The following is a 13268-nucleotide window of genomic DNA, read 5'->3' on the forward strand; positions in this document are numbered from 1 at the left end:
GAGCACTTAATACATATAGGTTAAACTATGAAAAAAAGAAAGTGGACTAAAAAGAAGGAACACATATTGAAAGGGCAGGCAGAACAACCCTGTATCCCATGAACAAATAGTTCAATACTACTGAGGAACAAAGGGGAAAAGAGAAATGGCAGAATGGAAGAAAATTCAGTTGAACCAATACTCCTGAATAAAATTAAGAAGGGTCTTTTATATTATAAATCCAGGATTTTACCCTGGCTAACAGAAGCTAAAAGAACTTTGAGAAAGGGAAACAGAACATTATCATTATTTGGCTGTTTGAAAAGAGAAGTAGAAAAATTAAGAGGGCTGATTACGAGAACAGCAACAGAGACCAGGAGAGTGATACTGAAGGAATGAACGAGGGGATTGGAGGGGGCCAAGAGGAGGACTCACATATAAGAGATAGCCAAGAGGTACATTTTGATGATTAACGTATTCTGTGTAGTAGGGCTGAAAAGGTGCAGAGGAGCGGTGAAGAGAAGTTAAACTCATCATCGCACCTAGTATTTTATTTAAAACGCTTACACTACAATTGCCTCTGAAGCCAGGGCGCCATCCTATTCACCATTTTATCTCCCATGCCTGTCACAGTGCTTAGTATGCTATAGTTACTCAGTAAGTTTTTAAATGAAATAAATATGTGGATACTGCCATTTGCTAAGAAAGAAAATAAAGGAGGAGAAACACATTGAGATTGAAAAAACAGTATAATTCTGAGCTATTTCAATCTCTCACACATTGCTTAGCAGACAACAATCTCACTATAGAGAATTATTAAGGAACAAAGATATAATTGAATGTAAGCTGTCTATCCACCCAGCCATCCAATCATCTAGTTACCTGAAAGGAGATTAGGAGATGATGATGTGTAAGGATTTAGAAGACTGAATTTGAGCTGCTGGCAAAAATACTAACCAGAGATAGAGTATCTGATGGTGAGTCTGGCCAAGTAGGCACTCACTAAAATAGGAATGCATTTTTATATGTTAAAGTTCATGAAGATATATAATATTCTTTTCTTTTTAACTTTGAAATATGCTATTTCAACACTGTGTCAATATCTTAAAATTTCCCTTCAAAATTATCCAGAGAAAGTGACAGATACAAGTTAAATCAATGTATAACCATTTCCATAATCTATGTTTTTGTTCCTTGGCAAAGACACTCATTTCCTTAGCAATGTTCAATTTTTACTTTATTTTGATTAAAGACTTAAAAACACAATGTGATGTTTTATATGTTTTTTTTCCTACAAGAAAATCATACCACATATTTCAGAGGCATCCAGAACATTGTTAACAAAGGCTAAAATCGACATTACTGAGAAAACTGTACTGAGGAAAATACTATAAATATAAACACACTTGTACATTCTCTTCATTCCTTCTGAAGCTCATAGCCCCACGAAAACGATCAGTGTCCTTCTGCATTGTCCCTCAAGCATCCCCACTGTACAAAGACCTGCACCTGGGTGTAAACGTATCAGAACTGCGCTAAGAATTCCTGGCCAGCAGGAAGGCACGTGGGGAGTAGGGGTGGGGTAGAGTTTTATGTAGCAGCTGTCTCAAAAGAAGGAAATTGAAGGAGGATGCAAATCCTTTCTCTCCCAGGTTGTCGGCCTCAATTCAGGCAAATAATTTGCTTCTGGAGGATTAACCTCCCTCCCTTCAAAACTATCTAATCTTTCTATATACAAATGCCACCAATATCTTTGTAGGTCAATTAATTCTACAAAGGACATTATTTACAGAGCAAAGGTAACTTAAAGACATTGGATAAAGAAAATAGAGAAATACACATGAGAATTCAACTAGATTATTGGTTCCCTAAAAAATGCTGTTGACAAAATAATGAAATAATAAACTCTTACTTTAAGTACTCAATAAATACAAGTAAATTTTAAATCAAATATGCATAAACTACACACACACACACACACACACACACACACACACACACGAATGAGGGCGAATCCTACTAACTCAGGTTTTTGGGGCAAGAGGAAAAAAAAAAAAGTAATATTCTGATTTGACACATATATATAAGCAGTCCCCATCCCAAAATAACTTTCTTTCATTTTCTCTACTTTCCAGAATGCCGCTATAGGAGCTTCATGAGAGGAAAAACCTGCATGTTTAAAAAAAAGTCTTACTGCTTAAGAAGAACAGAAAGAGATCAAAGGTAAAAATAGTCTGAAGTTGTCTGCCAGGGAAAACTGCTAGGCAGAACCAGTCTACCTTCTCTTGATGTTCTTTTGACCCTAAACCCCTTTTTCTATACTCCCCTCGGTTCCCACTTCAGATTTCCCAATACCTGCAAAGATTCTAATCCTTTACTTCAGATCAGTCAACAGCATACTCATTTACAAAGGCTAAACTGTGATGGGAAATCATTCAGAGATCAATGTAAACTAGTCCATACTACCTTGAGGTCAACTGGCATTGAAAAAGGGCTTTTTTCAAAGTTGTGTATACTTCACTGTATTCATATGGTAACTGTACATTCTCACTGTAAAAGTGTCACATGATACAGAAATTGACAAGCAACTGGCAAGAGTTTTGAGTGTTTTGATTGGGGCATGGAAGAAGTTAATCTTGGATTTTACCTAGGATCAATACTATATTTCTGAATGTGCTAATAAAGTGGAGAGCTTGAAGAAGTGTGTGCACCCTGCACCCCTTGAAAGAAGAGGACAGAGTGGGAGGAGGCAGAGTTCAGAGGGCGCTCAAGACAAACTATAATTCAGAACTTGGTATAAGGCAGGCTTTGGAAGCAATGCCTCCTTACTTTCTCTGAACTCAACCTTCCTAACCTTCCTCCCCCCCAATCCAGAATTCAATGTACATATTATCAGTGATGGGGTTCAGGACACACTTTCCCAAAATTTAGCATGTTGGCATATTGATGGACTCTCTGCCCTTCCCCTTCTCCCATGGAACAGATCATAAGACTACCTTATGAAAGGTTGGAGAAGGAAATGGTAACCCACTCCAGTATTCTTGCCTGGAGAATTCCATGGACAGAGGGGCCTGGTGGGCTACAGTCTATGGGGTCACAAAGAGTCAGACATGAGTGAGTGACTAACACTGACTTACTACTTATGAAAGGTATTCTCTCTCTTCCTAGAGGGAAGGAGCTTCCTCATCTCTGAAGACAGAGAGACACTGAGAGGAATCCAAACAAACATTCTTGCTAAGTTTCCCCCGGTGTATTAATTACCCTTAGCTCATAGGCTTCAGTCCTAGTACATTTGTCCATGACTTTCTACTCTTCGTCAAACCTAGCATAAAATGCTCAGGTTTAAGTGCTTCTTCAGGTCTTCATTTCCTTATCAAAGTTTCCATATCACATAAAACACTCAATAAATTTATATACCTTTCTCTTCTTAACCTGCCTAGAACCTAGACAGGTAGAAGGAAAACAGTTTTTCCTACCCTCACTGGTATGATATATTAACATTGTGAATCAAACAGGCTTTTATCGGTTAATTGAGACACAATCATTTAAAATACTGTTTATATAAAGATGACTGTACTGAAACATCAAACATCAAATTTAAAATAAGTTTACAGCATAATCAAAACTGATGCCTGCCTCCTAGGTAAGACATAAAGTAAGAGGATGAAGTGTAATGGGTTCTGGGTTGGGACTCTCAAAGCAGAACACCAGGTCTTTGGCATCTTGGATATGGTGGATCAGTAGGAAAGTACGCTCTCTTTAAAGGTGGAGCTGAAGTTTTCAGTCTTTTTCTGTTAAAGAAAAAATTATCCATGACACTTGTTAAAATGGTAAGGTAGACTTTATTTGGACTATCATGATAGGCATGAGGAATACAATGGGGTGTTGCAGTAAGGGAGACAGACTGGGCTCAACTCAAACACAAGAAGTGGAGATAGCCATGGGGTAGGGGACAGTCCATGGACAGAACCTAGACAGGTAGGTTCTTATCCTATACTAAGAGCATAGGATAATTCTTTGACAAACTGACCTAACAGAATACTTGCTGAAGGCAGGCCAGGATGATCAGATATTTCCTGGGGGGGTGGTAGGGAACAAGAAATTTGGACAGATATCAAGGGTGACCACATATTGAGGGTAAGGATTCTGGCTAAACTGACATAGCAGGATTCTTCAAAATACACTCCACAAAAACAGAGATGGAAGCCCAAGGTCAGACCTAGTGGAGCAGAGGGCTCAGAGGAGTCTGAATAAAGTTTGGTCAAGAGGAGAATCTTTGTCAACTCTTAATTTCTCTAGGCTAAAGTAAAGCTGGGGACCTGGCTCTTATCAAAAGTGAGGACATTCCAGGTCATGTGGCTTTGTGGGGAGAGGAAAGGGAAAGGACTGTGTGTGCACTGCTTCTCTCTGAAGTAGGTGAGACAGAGCCTCAGAGCTGAATTGATGTGACAAGGAAGGAGTAATGTGTGAAAAGTTAACTTAGAGTTAATTATCCTGGGTTGGGAGATATGTAGGGAGATAAAATATACTGCTATTGTTTAGTCGCTAAGTTGCATCTGATTCTTTTGTAACCTCATGTACTACAGCCTGCCAGGCTCCTCTGTCTATGGGATTTCCCAGGCAACAATACGGGAGTGGGTTGCTATTTCCTTTTCCAGGGGATTTTCCCGACCTGGGAATTGAACTTGTGTCCCCTACATTGGCAGGCAGATTCTTTACCACTGAGCCACCAGGGATACATTGAATAAATGTAAAATTATTTGTGTTTTGCTAGTGAACAAAACAATTGTCATAGTACTTCTAAAGGATCTTTAGTTCAGTCGCTCGTATGTTATAAAGGATCTTACCTTATAACATATTTATAATCTAGGTATAGGTAATAATACAGCAGGACTTTTCATGGAAGACCTCTAATACTCTTGTGATTTGCCATTTTTATTACTGTGAAGTTTAACTAAATTAAATATCAGAGCAATAGCATAGCAAATGACTATACTGACACTATACCTAATACTTCTTTTAAAAATTAAGATTTCAACACCATCGTCCTCTATACTTTGCTACATATGAGAAAAGACCAAGTTCAAAGCTGAACTTCTCTGTCCTTCCAGCTTGAGTATCTCCAGGTAGGATGGTTGGAGAACAAGGACTCAGTTAAAATAAATTATTCAAGGGGAAGAGGAGTCAGGTCTTAAGAGAATGGACCTGATACTGGTGGGATAGAAGGGAATTCTGATCTGGGGAAAAAAGGGACATGGGATCCAGAGAAAGGGCTGGGCACCTCCTTCCTCTTCCATTTAGCTCAGTCCTCCTTGGCCCCATATCCCTTCTTCTCAGCTCCACCCTCAGCCCCATCCTTCTCCCAGCTTTCTTCCTTCCCTCCTACCCCTAATCATAATTCTAAGGTATCTCCATCAGTTAATTCCAGCAGTGGGCTAGGGCCCAAACTGGATCTGAAGGAAGAACAAATGACTCATACAAATTATAAAAAGATGTCAAGCCTCAGTAATTTCTGCAACCAGGGAATTAAAACATAGATACTTTGAAAAGGTATTGAACTGGAGCTCAGGAGGGTATGTAGTCAGACTGCTTTTCTCAACATCCACACATCTGTATGACTCAATTTAAAGAGGCATAATCTGGTTAAGGTTTAAATGGTAGAAATTTCAAAAAATTTTTACATTCTACAAAATTCCTGGTATTTTGGCATTTAAATAGGCAGAGAATACTAGAATAACCAAAATTTTTTATTTTTATAATAATATACTTTGGCCACCTGATGCGAAGAGCTGACTCATTTGAAAATATCTTGATGCTGGGAAAGATTGAGGGCAGGAGAAAGGGACAACAGAGGATCAGATGGTTGGATGGCATCATGAACTCAATGGACATGAGTTTGCATAAACTCTGGGAGTTGGTGATGGACAGGGAGGCCTGTCGCGCTGCAGTTCATGGGGTCGCAAAGAGTGGGACACAACTAAGCAACTGAACTGAATCTCAAAAGTAAGTATATGACTGTTTGCAATGGCTAGTGTACATTACAAGGCATGTGAAAGCTATGTCACCCTAGAATATTACATTCAAGTCAGTGATGCTTAACTCCACATGTACATCATGATAACTCTGTGGGGTTGGGCTCAGGCACCTATATTTTTAAAAGTTTCTTAGGTGATTCTGACACACAATTCTGGTTAAGAGTGACTGTCTTAAAACTGTTAGTTGCTCAGTCATGTCCGATTCTTTGCAACCCATAGACTGTAGCCTGCCAGGCTCCCCTGTCCATGGAATTCTCCAGGCAAGACTACTGAAATGGGCAGCCATTCACTTCTCCAGGGGACCTTCCCAACCCAGGGATCAAAGCCAGGTCTCCTGCATTGCAGGCAGATTTTACTGTCTGAGCCACCAGGGCAGGAAGACATTAAGATCTCACATACAGAGCTGCTTTGCTTACAAACCCATTACTAATCTCATCATCTCCTTGGTTTAGTTTTTATTTGATGAGTATTACAGGAGCACTTAAAGAAACATTTAAACTTTCCTTCCCACACCTTCAGAAAGTTATTTAAAACTAAACATTTCAAATGAAAGTTTAAAAAGTAATACATTTAAAGGTGGGCTGGGAACTAGGTTATTTACTTTGAAAAGTAAAGCTGTCAATCTACAGTATAGAATAAGGAATCAGAAGGAGTGATGCTACCAGAGGCAGGGGAAGCTAAATGGTCATCAAATTCTTCCTAAAACATGTCCTAATGGCATGCCTTCATTATTTTCTTTAATAGATGACAATTTATCATGTAGGTTCACATTCAAATGGGAAGGAAAATATACCTTCAAGATGTAATCAATTTTCCAATCATGTATTTAGAATAATCTCTATAACCAGTACTCCTGCTAATATTAAAAATCAAGAGCTAACTATACCATCTGGATATCATGAGTCAGTTTCTAAAACTCAATTCATTTCCTTTGGTTTTTCATCCATGTATTATGAAAAACTAAATTTTATAAACATACCTTGGGTCAAGAAGGCTTCTTAAAAACTTGAAAAGCAAAACCTGGTTCTGAACAGAAAAATAAAGAATACAATTAAATATTAAAACAAACTCTTTCAACTATGCTGTGATAAAGAATTTTAGAACATCCCTTTAAAAAGCATGTATGACATGTTTACTTCTAGTAAGCTCTCTGTGCAGATCTAAGAAATGCTGAAGAATCATTTGGAGGTCATTTCTTCTCAGTAATTCTTATCATTGTCACATATTCAATTCTGAGTGCAGAAGAAATATAAATACATTGTTTTGCCCCTCAACCCTTGCCAAAAAAAAAAAAAATGCCCTCTACTGAGACATATCCTGTAACAGTTCCCAGCATGAAGACCCTTGGAATGGGTCCAGAGCAACTGCTCTGACCTGCTCTGGCTGCACAGATGGGTTCACCCTGCCTCACCTGGTTCTCCCTGTGACAATGGCCAACTGTGAGACAGTTAATCTAGGTGAGGCTCAAATAGCAACCACCACCAAAAAAGCTCATTACCTTTCCAATATAATCAACTACAGAAGAGACAGCAAACTACAACAAGTTAAGCCTCCTGTGCTGCAGTCCATAGGGTCACAAAGAGTCGGATACGACTGAGTGACTGAACAACAACAATACTGCATGATATAAAAATTTTATAACAATTCACTCACTAGTGCACAGGCGAGGCTTACCATGAAGCAAACATATCAATTACACTAGGCTATCATAAAGCAATCATACTGCTTTTTCATTATCAATGCATGAGTTGTTACGCTTGTAAACAAATACAAATTTCTTTTTCACATTTTTTCATTTTTGATGTCATGTTTTAATAATATATATAACATATACAGTGCTTTTATAAGACAATATTGATATGAGTACTGATGGATGATTCATCTTATAAATATACAACAGTATTGATAAATTTTGTTCAGTACCGTAAATGTATTTTCTCTTCCTTAAGATTTTCTTAATAACATTTTCATTTCTCTAGCTCACTTATTCTAAGAATACAGTATATAATACATATAATAGACAAAGCATGTGTTAACTGAAGGTTTCTGTTACTGGTAAGATTCCCAGCCAACAGTAGGCTATCAGTAGTTAGACGAAAGTTATATAGGGACTTTTGACTGCATTGAGATTGGCACCCCTAACCCCTGCATTGTTCAAGAGTCAACTGTATATGTTTTTATATCCTTATCACTTTATCAGTGTGCTTTTGGCCCATGGCCTCCCTTGTGGCTCAGCTGAAAAGAATTCGCCTGCAATGTGGGAGACCTGGGTTCAATCCATGGGTTGGGAAGATCTCCTGGAGAAGGCAAAGGCTACCCCCTCCAGTCTTCTGGCCTGAAGAATTCCATGGACTGTACAGTCCATGGGGTCATAGAGTCGGACCCAACTGAGTGACTTTTCTCTTCTTTCTTTTGGCCCACAGCCAAAAGAAATATTCACTGAATTAATAGATGACTCCTTATCTTGAGTTAATGGGCCTCATCATACTGGACAACCAACCCTATAGACCCAGGAGTCATTTTTTACTCCACCCATCACATTCATCTAATTTCCAAGCCTCACACACTTTATTTCACAAATGTATCTTAGGCTTGTCCTCTCCACTGGCACTGCTTTCATCCTGTCCTAACCATTTCTTGCCAAGACCTTTTGCCTTCCAACTGGTCTCGCCTCTATTTGCTCTCTTTGCCAGCCCATTCTCCACACACAGAGTTAATATTCTATCAAATGAATCTACCGGTATCACTCCTTTGCTTAAAAAAAACTTCAGTCTCCAGCACACAGGAGATATAGCATAATTTCTTAGCATTATATACATGACTGTTCAATATCAGCCCCCAAACTCTTATTTTCCAGTCTCTATACATTTAATTCCTTCCTTCCAATATACCTTTTACAGATTAATATAATGCTTCTTCCACCATCGTCTTCACCACATCATTCTCTGAATATGAATGCTGCTTCATGCCTTCAAGTCTTTACTCACCTAGAGCCCATTATCTAGAATGCCCTTTTCAATTCTCTGCCTGGAAAACTGACACCAATTATTCAAGACCCGGTTTGGGCGTATCTGGGAACACTTGTCTGACTTGCTCACACAGTCTGTCACTCTCTCCTCTTGTTCCTACAGCACTTTTTATGCATGTCTGGTGTAGCGCTTATAACACTATACTATGGTTATATAAGTGCTTCTTTATTCCACAGGAAAAATTAAGAAAAAGACTATATTCTGATTAGTGCCCCCCAGAGCCTACCATACTGTGGTACAGAGTAGGACCACAGTAGTATGTAGTGTGAATATGAATGAATGAAATGAAATGAAATCCATATCTTTTATCACTCATGCCAGCTGCGCTCCCCCCCACCCCCCACCACTACTTTGGCTTCCCTCTTGCATACCTAACTTCCACTACTATAATTACTACCTGAGGACTCTCGGTTGTGCTACATGCCCCTGTCATTGTCCTAATCTCTATCACTTGTGGCCACAATGGTAGTGAGCAAAACTCACTACTAGCATTACCACAGTAGTGACAAATGGAATGCTGGTCCATTAAACAGTACTTCAAACTGAGCATCTCAGTATTCAGCATTAAAACAGCTGTATTCTAGCTAAGATTTTCCCCCAAAAAAGTTCTAAATAGACGGCATTAGCCCAATAGGAGCATGATAGAAATCTAAACAAATAACATCAACTCCGAAGAGAATATGGTCATAGTCACTATAGAAAAAAATAAGAGTTGCGGGGGGCGCGGGGGGGAGGACCCTCTGTGGATTACAATTTTAGAGTAAGTACAGGTTATATTTCCAAAAATGTTTCTGTGATGGTAATATTCATTATGCACAAAGATAAACTCCCTCATTTCTGGACCTAGATTATCACAGAATTGCTTCTAAGCATGCCCACGCACACACACAATGTGCAGAAACTGCTATTAAGGCAACAACGAGGGGAAGAAACCATTACAATACAGATTTCTTAGGTGGGTATTCAGTAACTGCCTCTCCACTAGATGTTCTGCAGAATTTACCTGAAGTTTCTTAATGACTGTTTCGATCTGTTCAGAAAAGTGAGTAGCAACCAGCTCTGCAGCTTTACAGGGCTTCAGGGCCACAAGTTCCTGTAACAAAAGAAAAAGATAAAATAATCTTCAGTGTTAAATTTAAATAGAATTTCCACAAATGTGATGCATAATACCAACATCAATACTTTCACGAGCTTCTATACTGCTTTTCAGAAGACCTCAATATAGGGCCACAATTTAAAAACATATTGCAAGTGAGCAAAATCAGAAAAACATCATGTAAAAAAAAAATCAGATTTTTATATAAAAGGTAATTCAGAATTTGTAGAAAATGAAAGCACTAAAATTCTGGATTTAGGCCATGATATCTACAGGATGAATGAAAGCTCCCCAAATTCCCTGCTAGTGAATTTACCCTTGAGCTTAAAGTAATAACTTAAAGAAGTGGAAAAAAAAAAAAAACCAAAAAAAACCCACACAGTTGCTATTTCTTTAGCTAAGACTTCTGAAACTTTACCTCCAATGCCTTGTAGATTTTAAAACCAAAATTGTCTTAAGAAATTAACTTAAGGTCGTAAATCTCAAATGACACTAAGAGGTTGACCACTGTTAATAAGACCTATTTCTGTCAAATCTAAGACTTGCCATCTGCCCTCTCCTTGAACTTTCCTAGACATTACTGGCTATCCCTTTCTTCTTGAAACTCTCTTCTTACTTGGTTTCTGTGACCCTATTCTACCTTTTCAATTGTATGATCCATGGCTAAAATGCAAAGGCTGTCTATAGATCAACATATTATACTGTCAAATAAAAATACAATGAACTATCATGACTGCAATATTCATGATATATATCTAATAATTTTGTGTTGGTATTTTAGAATTAATAATACTTAGCTGACACAAATAACTGTAGTTTATACTATTTTCATACAACACAACTCAAAACAGAAAAGGCACAACTAATCAATATCACATATAAAAAGAGGGATATTACTATTGATCTTCAGATATTAAAAAGATAAACTATTATGAATTAATCTATGTCCAGAATTCGAAAATTTAGTCAAAATGGCTAAATTCTTAGAAAAATGTAATTCAATAAACTGACTTAAGAAATAGAAAATCTGCATTGATTAGTAGTCACTAAAGAAATTGAATGAATAGTCAAAAATCTTCCTATATAAAACACTCCAGGCCCATATAGCTTTACTGGTAAGTTCCCAGCAATCATTTAGGGAAGAAATAATTACAAAGTTAATTAATCTCTTACAGAGAATAGAAAAAAGGAAACTTCTTCAGCTCATTATATAAGGGTAACAAACCTCTGATACCTAAACCCTGTAGAACATAAGGAAGGAAGGAAGATTACACATTGGTCTTAACTGCGAACATTGATAAAGACAGAATCTAACAATGTATAAAAAAGATAATATAACAGGCTCTAAGTTGCATTTATCCATAGAATTCAAGGCTGATTTAATATCAATAAAATTTATGACAAAAACAGAATAAGGGAGAAAATTTTAGCATACTAGAAATAGAAGACTTCCACAAAAATCTTTATACTAAACATTGTATGTCAGAAATAAAATTTTAACCATATTATTAACATTAGTGTTTTGCTAAAATATATGAAGTTGTGACAATAAATCTAACAGTAGATGAATCTACAGAGGAAATTATAAAACACTCCAGAAAGATACTGAACAGACAGTTACACCATATGGTCATAAGGTAGAAGCCTCATAATGTAAAGATGTCAGATTAAAAAAGATTCAAAGATTCAATGCAATCCCTGTCAAAATTATAAGGTTAGGAACTTGACAAGTTGATTCTAAAAGGTATTTGGAACTAAGCAGCCAATAGTCTTTTAAAAATATGAAGACTTATTATAAAACAACAATATTTCAAGTAGTGACTTCAAGACCAATCAAACAGAACAAGACCCAGAAAAAGACAAAACACAGAGATTCTTGACATCTCATGATAAGGTGGCACTGTTGAGCAGTGCGTAAAGGTAATCTTTTAAAATAACTATTGCTAGGACACAGATCAATGGAACAGCAAAGAAAGCCCAGAAATAAACCCAAACCCACACTAACGGTCATTTATCTATGACAAGGCAAGAATACACAGTGGAGAAAAGACAGCCTCTTAAATAACTGGTGCTGGGCAAAGGACAGCTACATGTAAGAGAATGAAAACAGACCATTCTCTAACACCATATACAAAATAAACTCAAAATGGACTAAAGACCTAAATGTAAAAGCAGATACTGTAAAACTCCTATAGGAAAACTTAGGCAGAACACTCTGATATAAATCATAACAATATTTTTTTGGATCCATCTCCTAGAGTATTGAAAACAAAAGCAAAAATAAGCAAATGGGACCCAATCAAACTTACAAGCTTTTGTAGAGCAAAGGAAAACATAAACAAAATAAAAAGATAGCCTTCAGAATGGGAAAGAATATTTGCAAACAATACAACCAATAAGGGATTGATTTCCAAAATATACAAACAGCTCCTACAGCACACACACACAAAATCCAATCAATAAATAGGCAGGAGATCTAAACACATTTCTCCATTTCTCAAAAAGATGGCCAATAGGCACATGAAAACATGCTCAACATTGCTGTTAGAAAAATGCAAATCAAAACTAAAATGAGGTATTACCTCACATGGATCAGAAAGGCCATCATCAGAAAGTCTACAAATAGTAAATACTGGAAAAGGTGTGGATAAAAGGGAACCCTCCTATACTGTTGGTGGGAATGTAAACCGGTTTAGTCACTATGGAAAATGGAGGTTCCTCAAAAAAACAAAATTAGAACTATCATATGATCCAGCAATCCCACTCCTGAGCATATGTCTACCTAGAAAACATAAAAACTTTAAATCAAAAAGATACATGCATTCCAGTGTTCATAGCAGCACTATTTACAACAGTCAAGACATGGAAGCAACCTAAATGTGTACAGACAGATGACTGGATAAAGAAGATGTGGTATATGATGGAATATTACTTAGCCATTAAAAAGAATGAAATAATGGTATCTGCAGCAACATGGATGGACCTAGAGATTATCACACTAAATGAAATCAGACAGAGAAAGATAAATAACCATATGATATCACTTACATGTGGAATCTAAAAAAAAAATGATCCAAAGGAATTTATTTACAAAACAGAAGTAAGACTCACATACACAGAAAACAAACT

The 13268-nt window shown here is 37.2% G+C and overlaps 1 protein-coding gene across 8 annotated transcripts in view; it reads right to left on the reverse strand.

Moving 5' to 3' along the window:
* The window catches only part of VPS8 (VPS8, CORVET complex subunit), a 295955-nt gene that overhangs the window by 128933 nt on the left and 153754 nt on the right, over window positions 1-13268 (reverse strand). For all 8 annotated transcript variants that reach the window (XM_027539052.1, XM_027539061.1, XM_027539070.1 and 5 more), the window contains 2 exons: window positions 10047-10136; window positions 6994-7040 (listed from right to left, as the gene is read on the reverse strand). In XM_027539052.1, coding sequence (XP_027394853.1) covers window positions 6994-7040; window positions 10047-10136 — 137 coding nt within the window. The remainder of the gene's footprint in view (window positions 1-6993; window positions 7041-10046; window positions 10137-13268) is intronic.

Source organism: Bos indicus x Bos taurus, chromosome 1 (genome assembly GCF_003369695.1).
Source record: "Bos indicus x Bos taurus breed Angus x Brahman F1 hybrid chromosome 1, Bos_hybrid_MaternalHap_v2.0, whole genome shotgun sequence".
Lineage (NCBI taxonomy): Eukaryota > Metazoa > Chordata > Mammalia > Artiodactyla > Bovidae > Bos > Bos indicus x Bos taurus.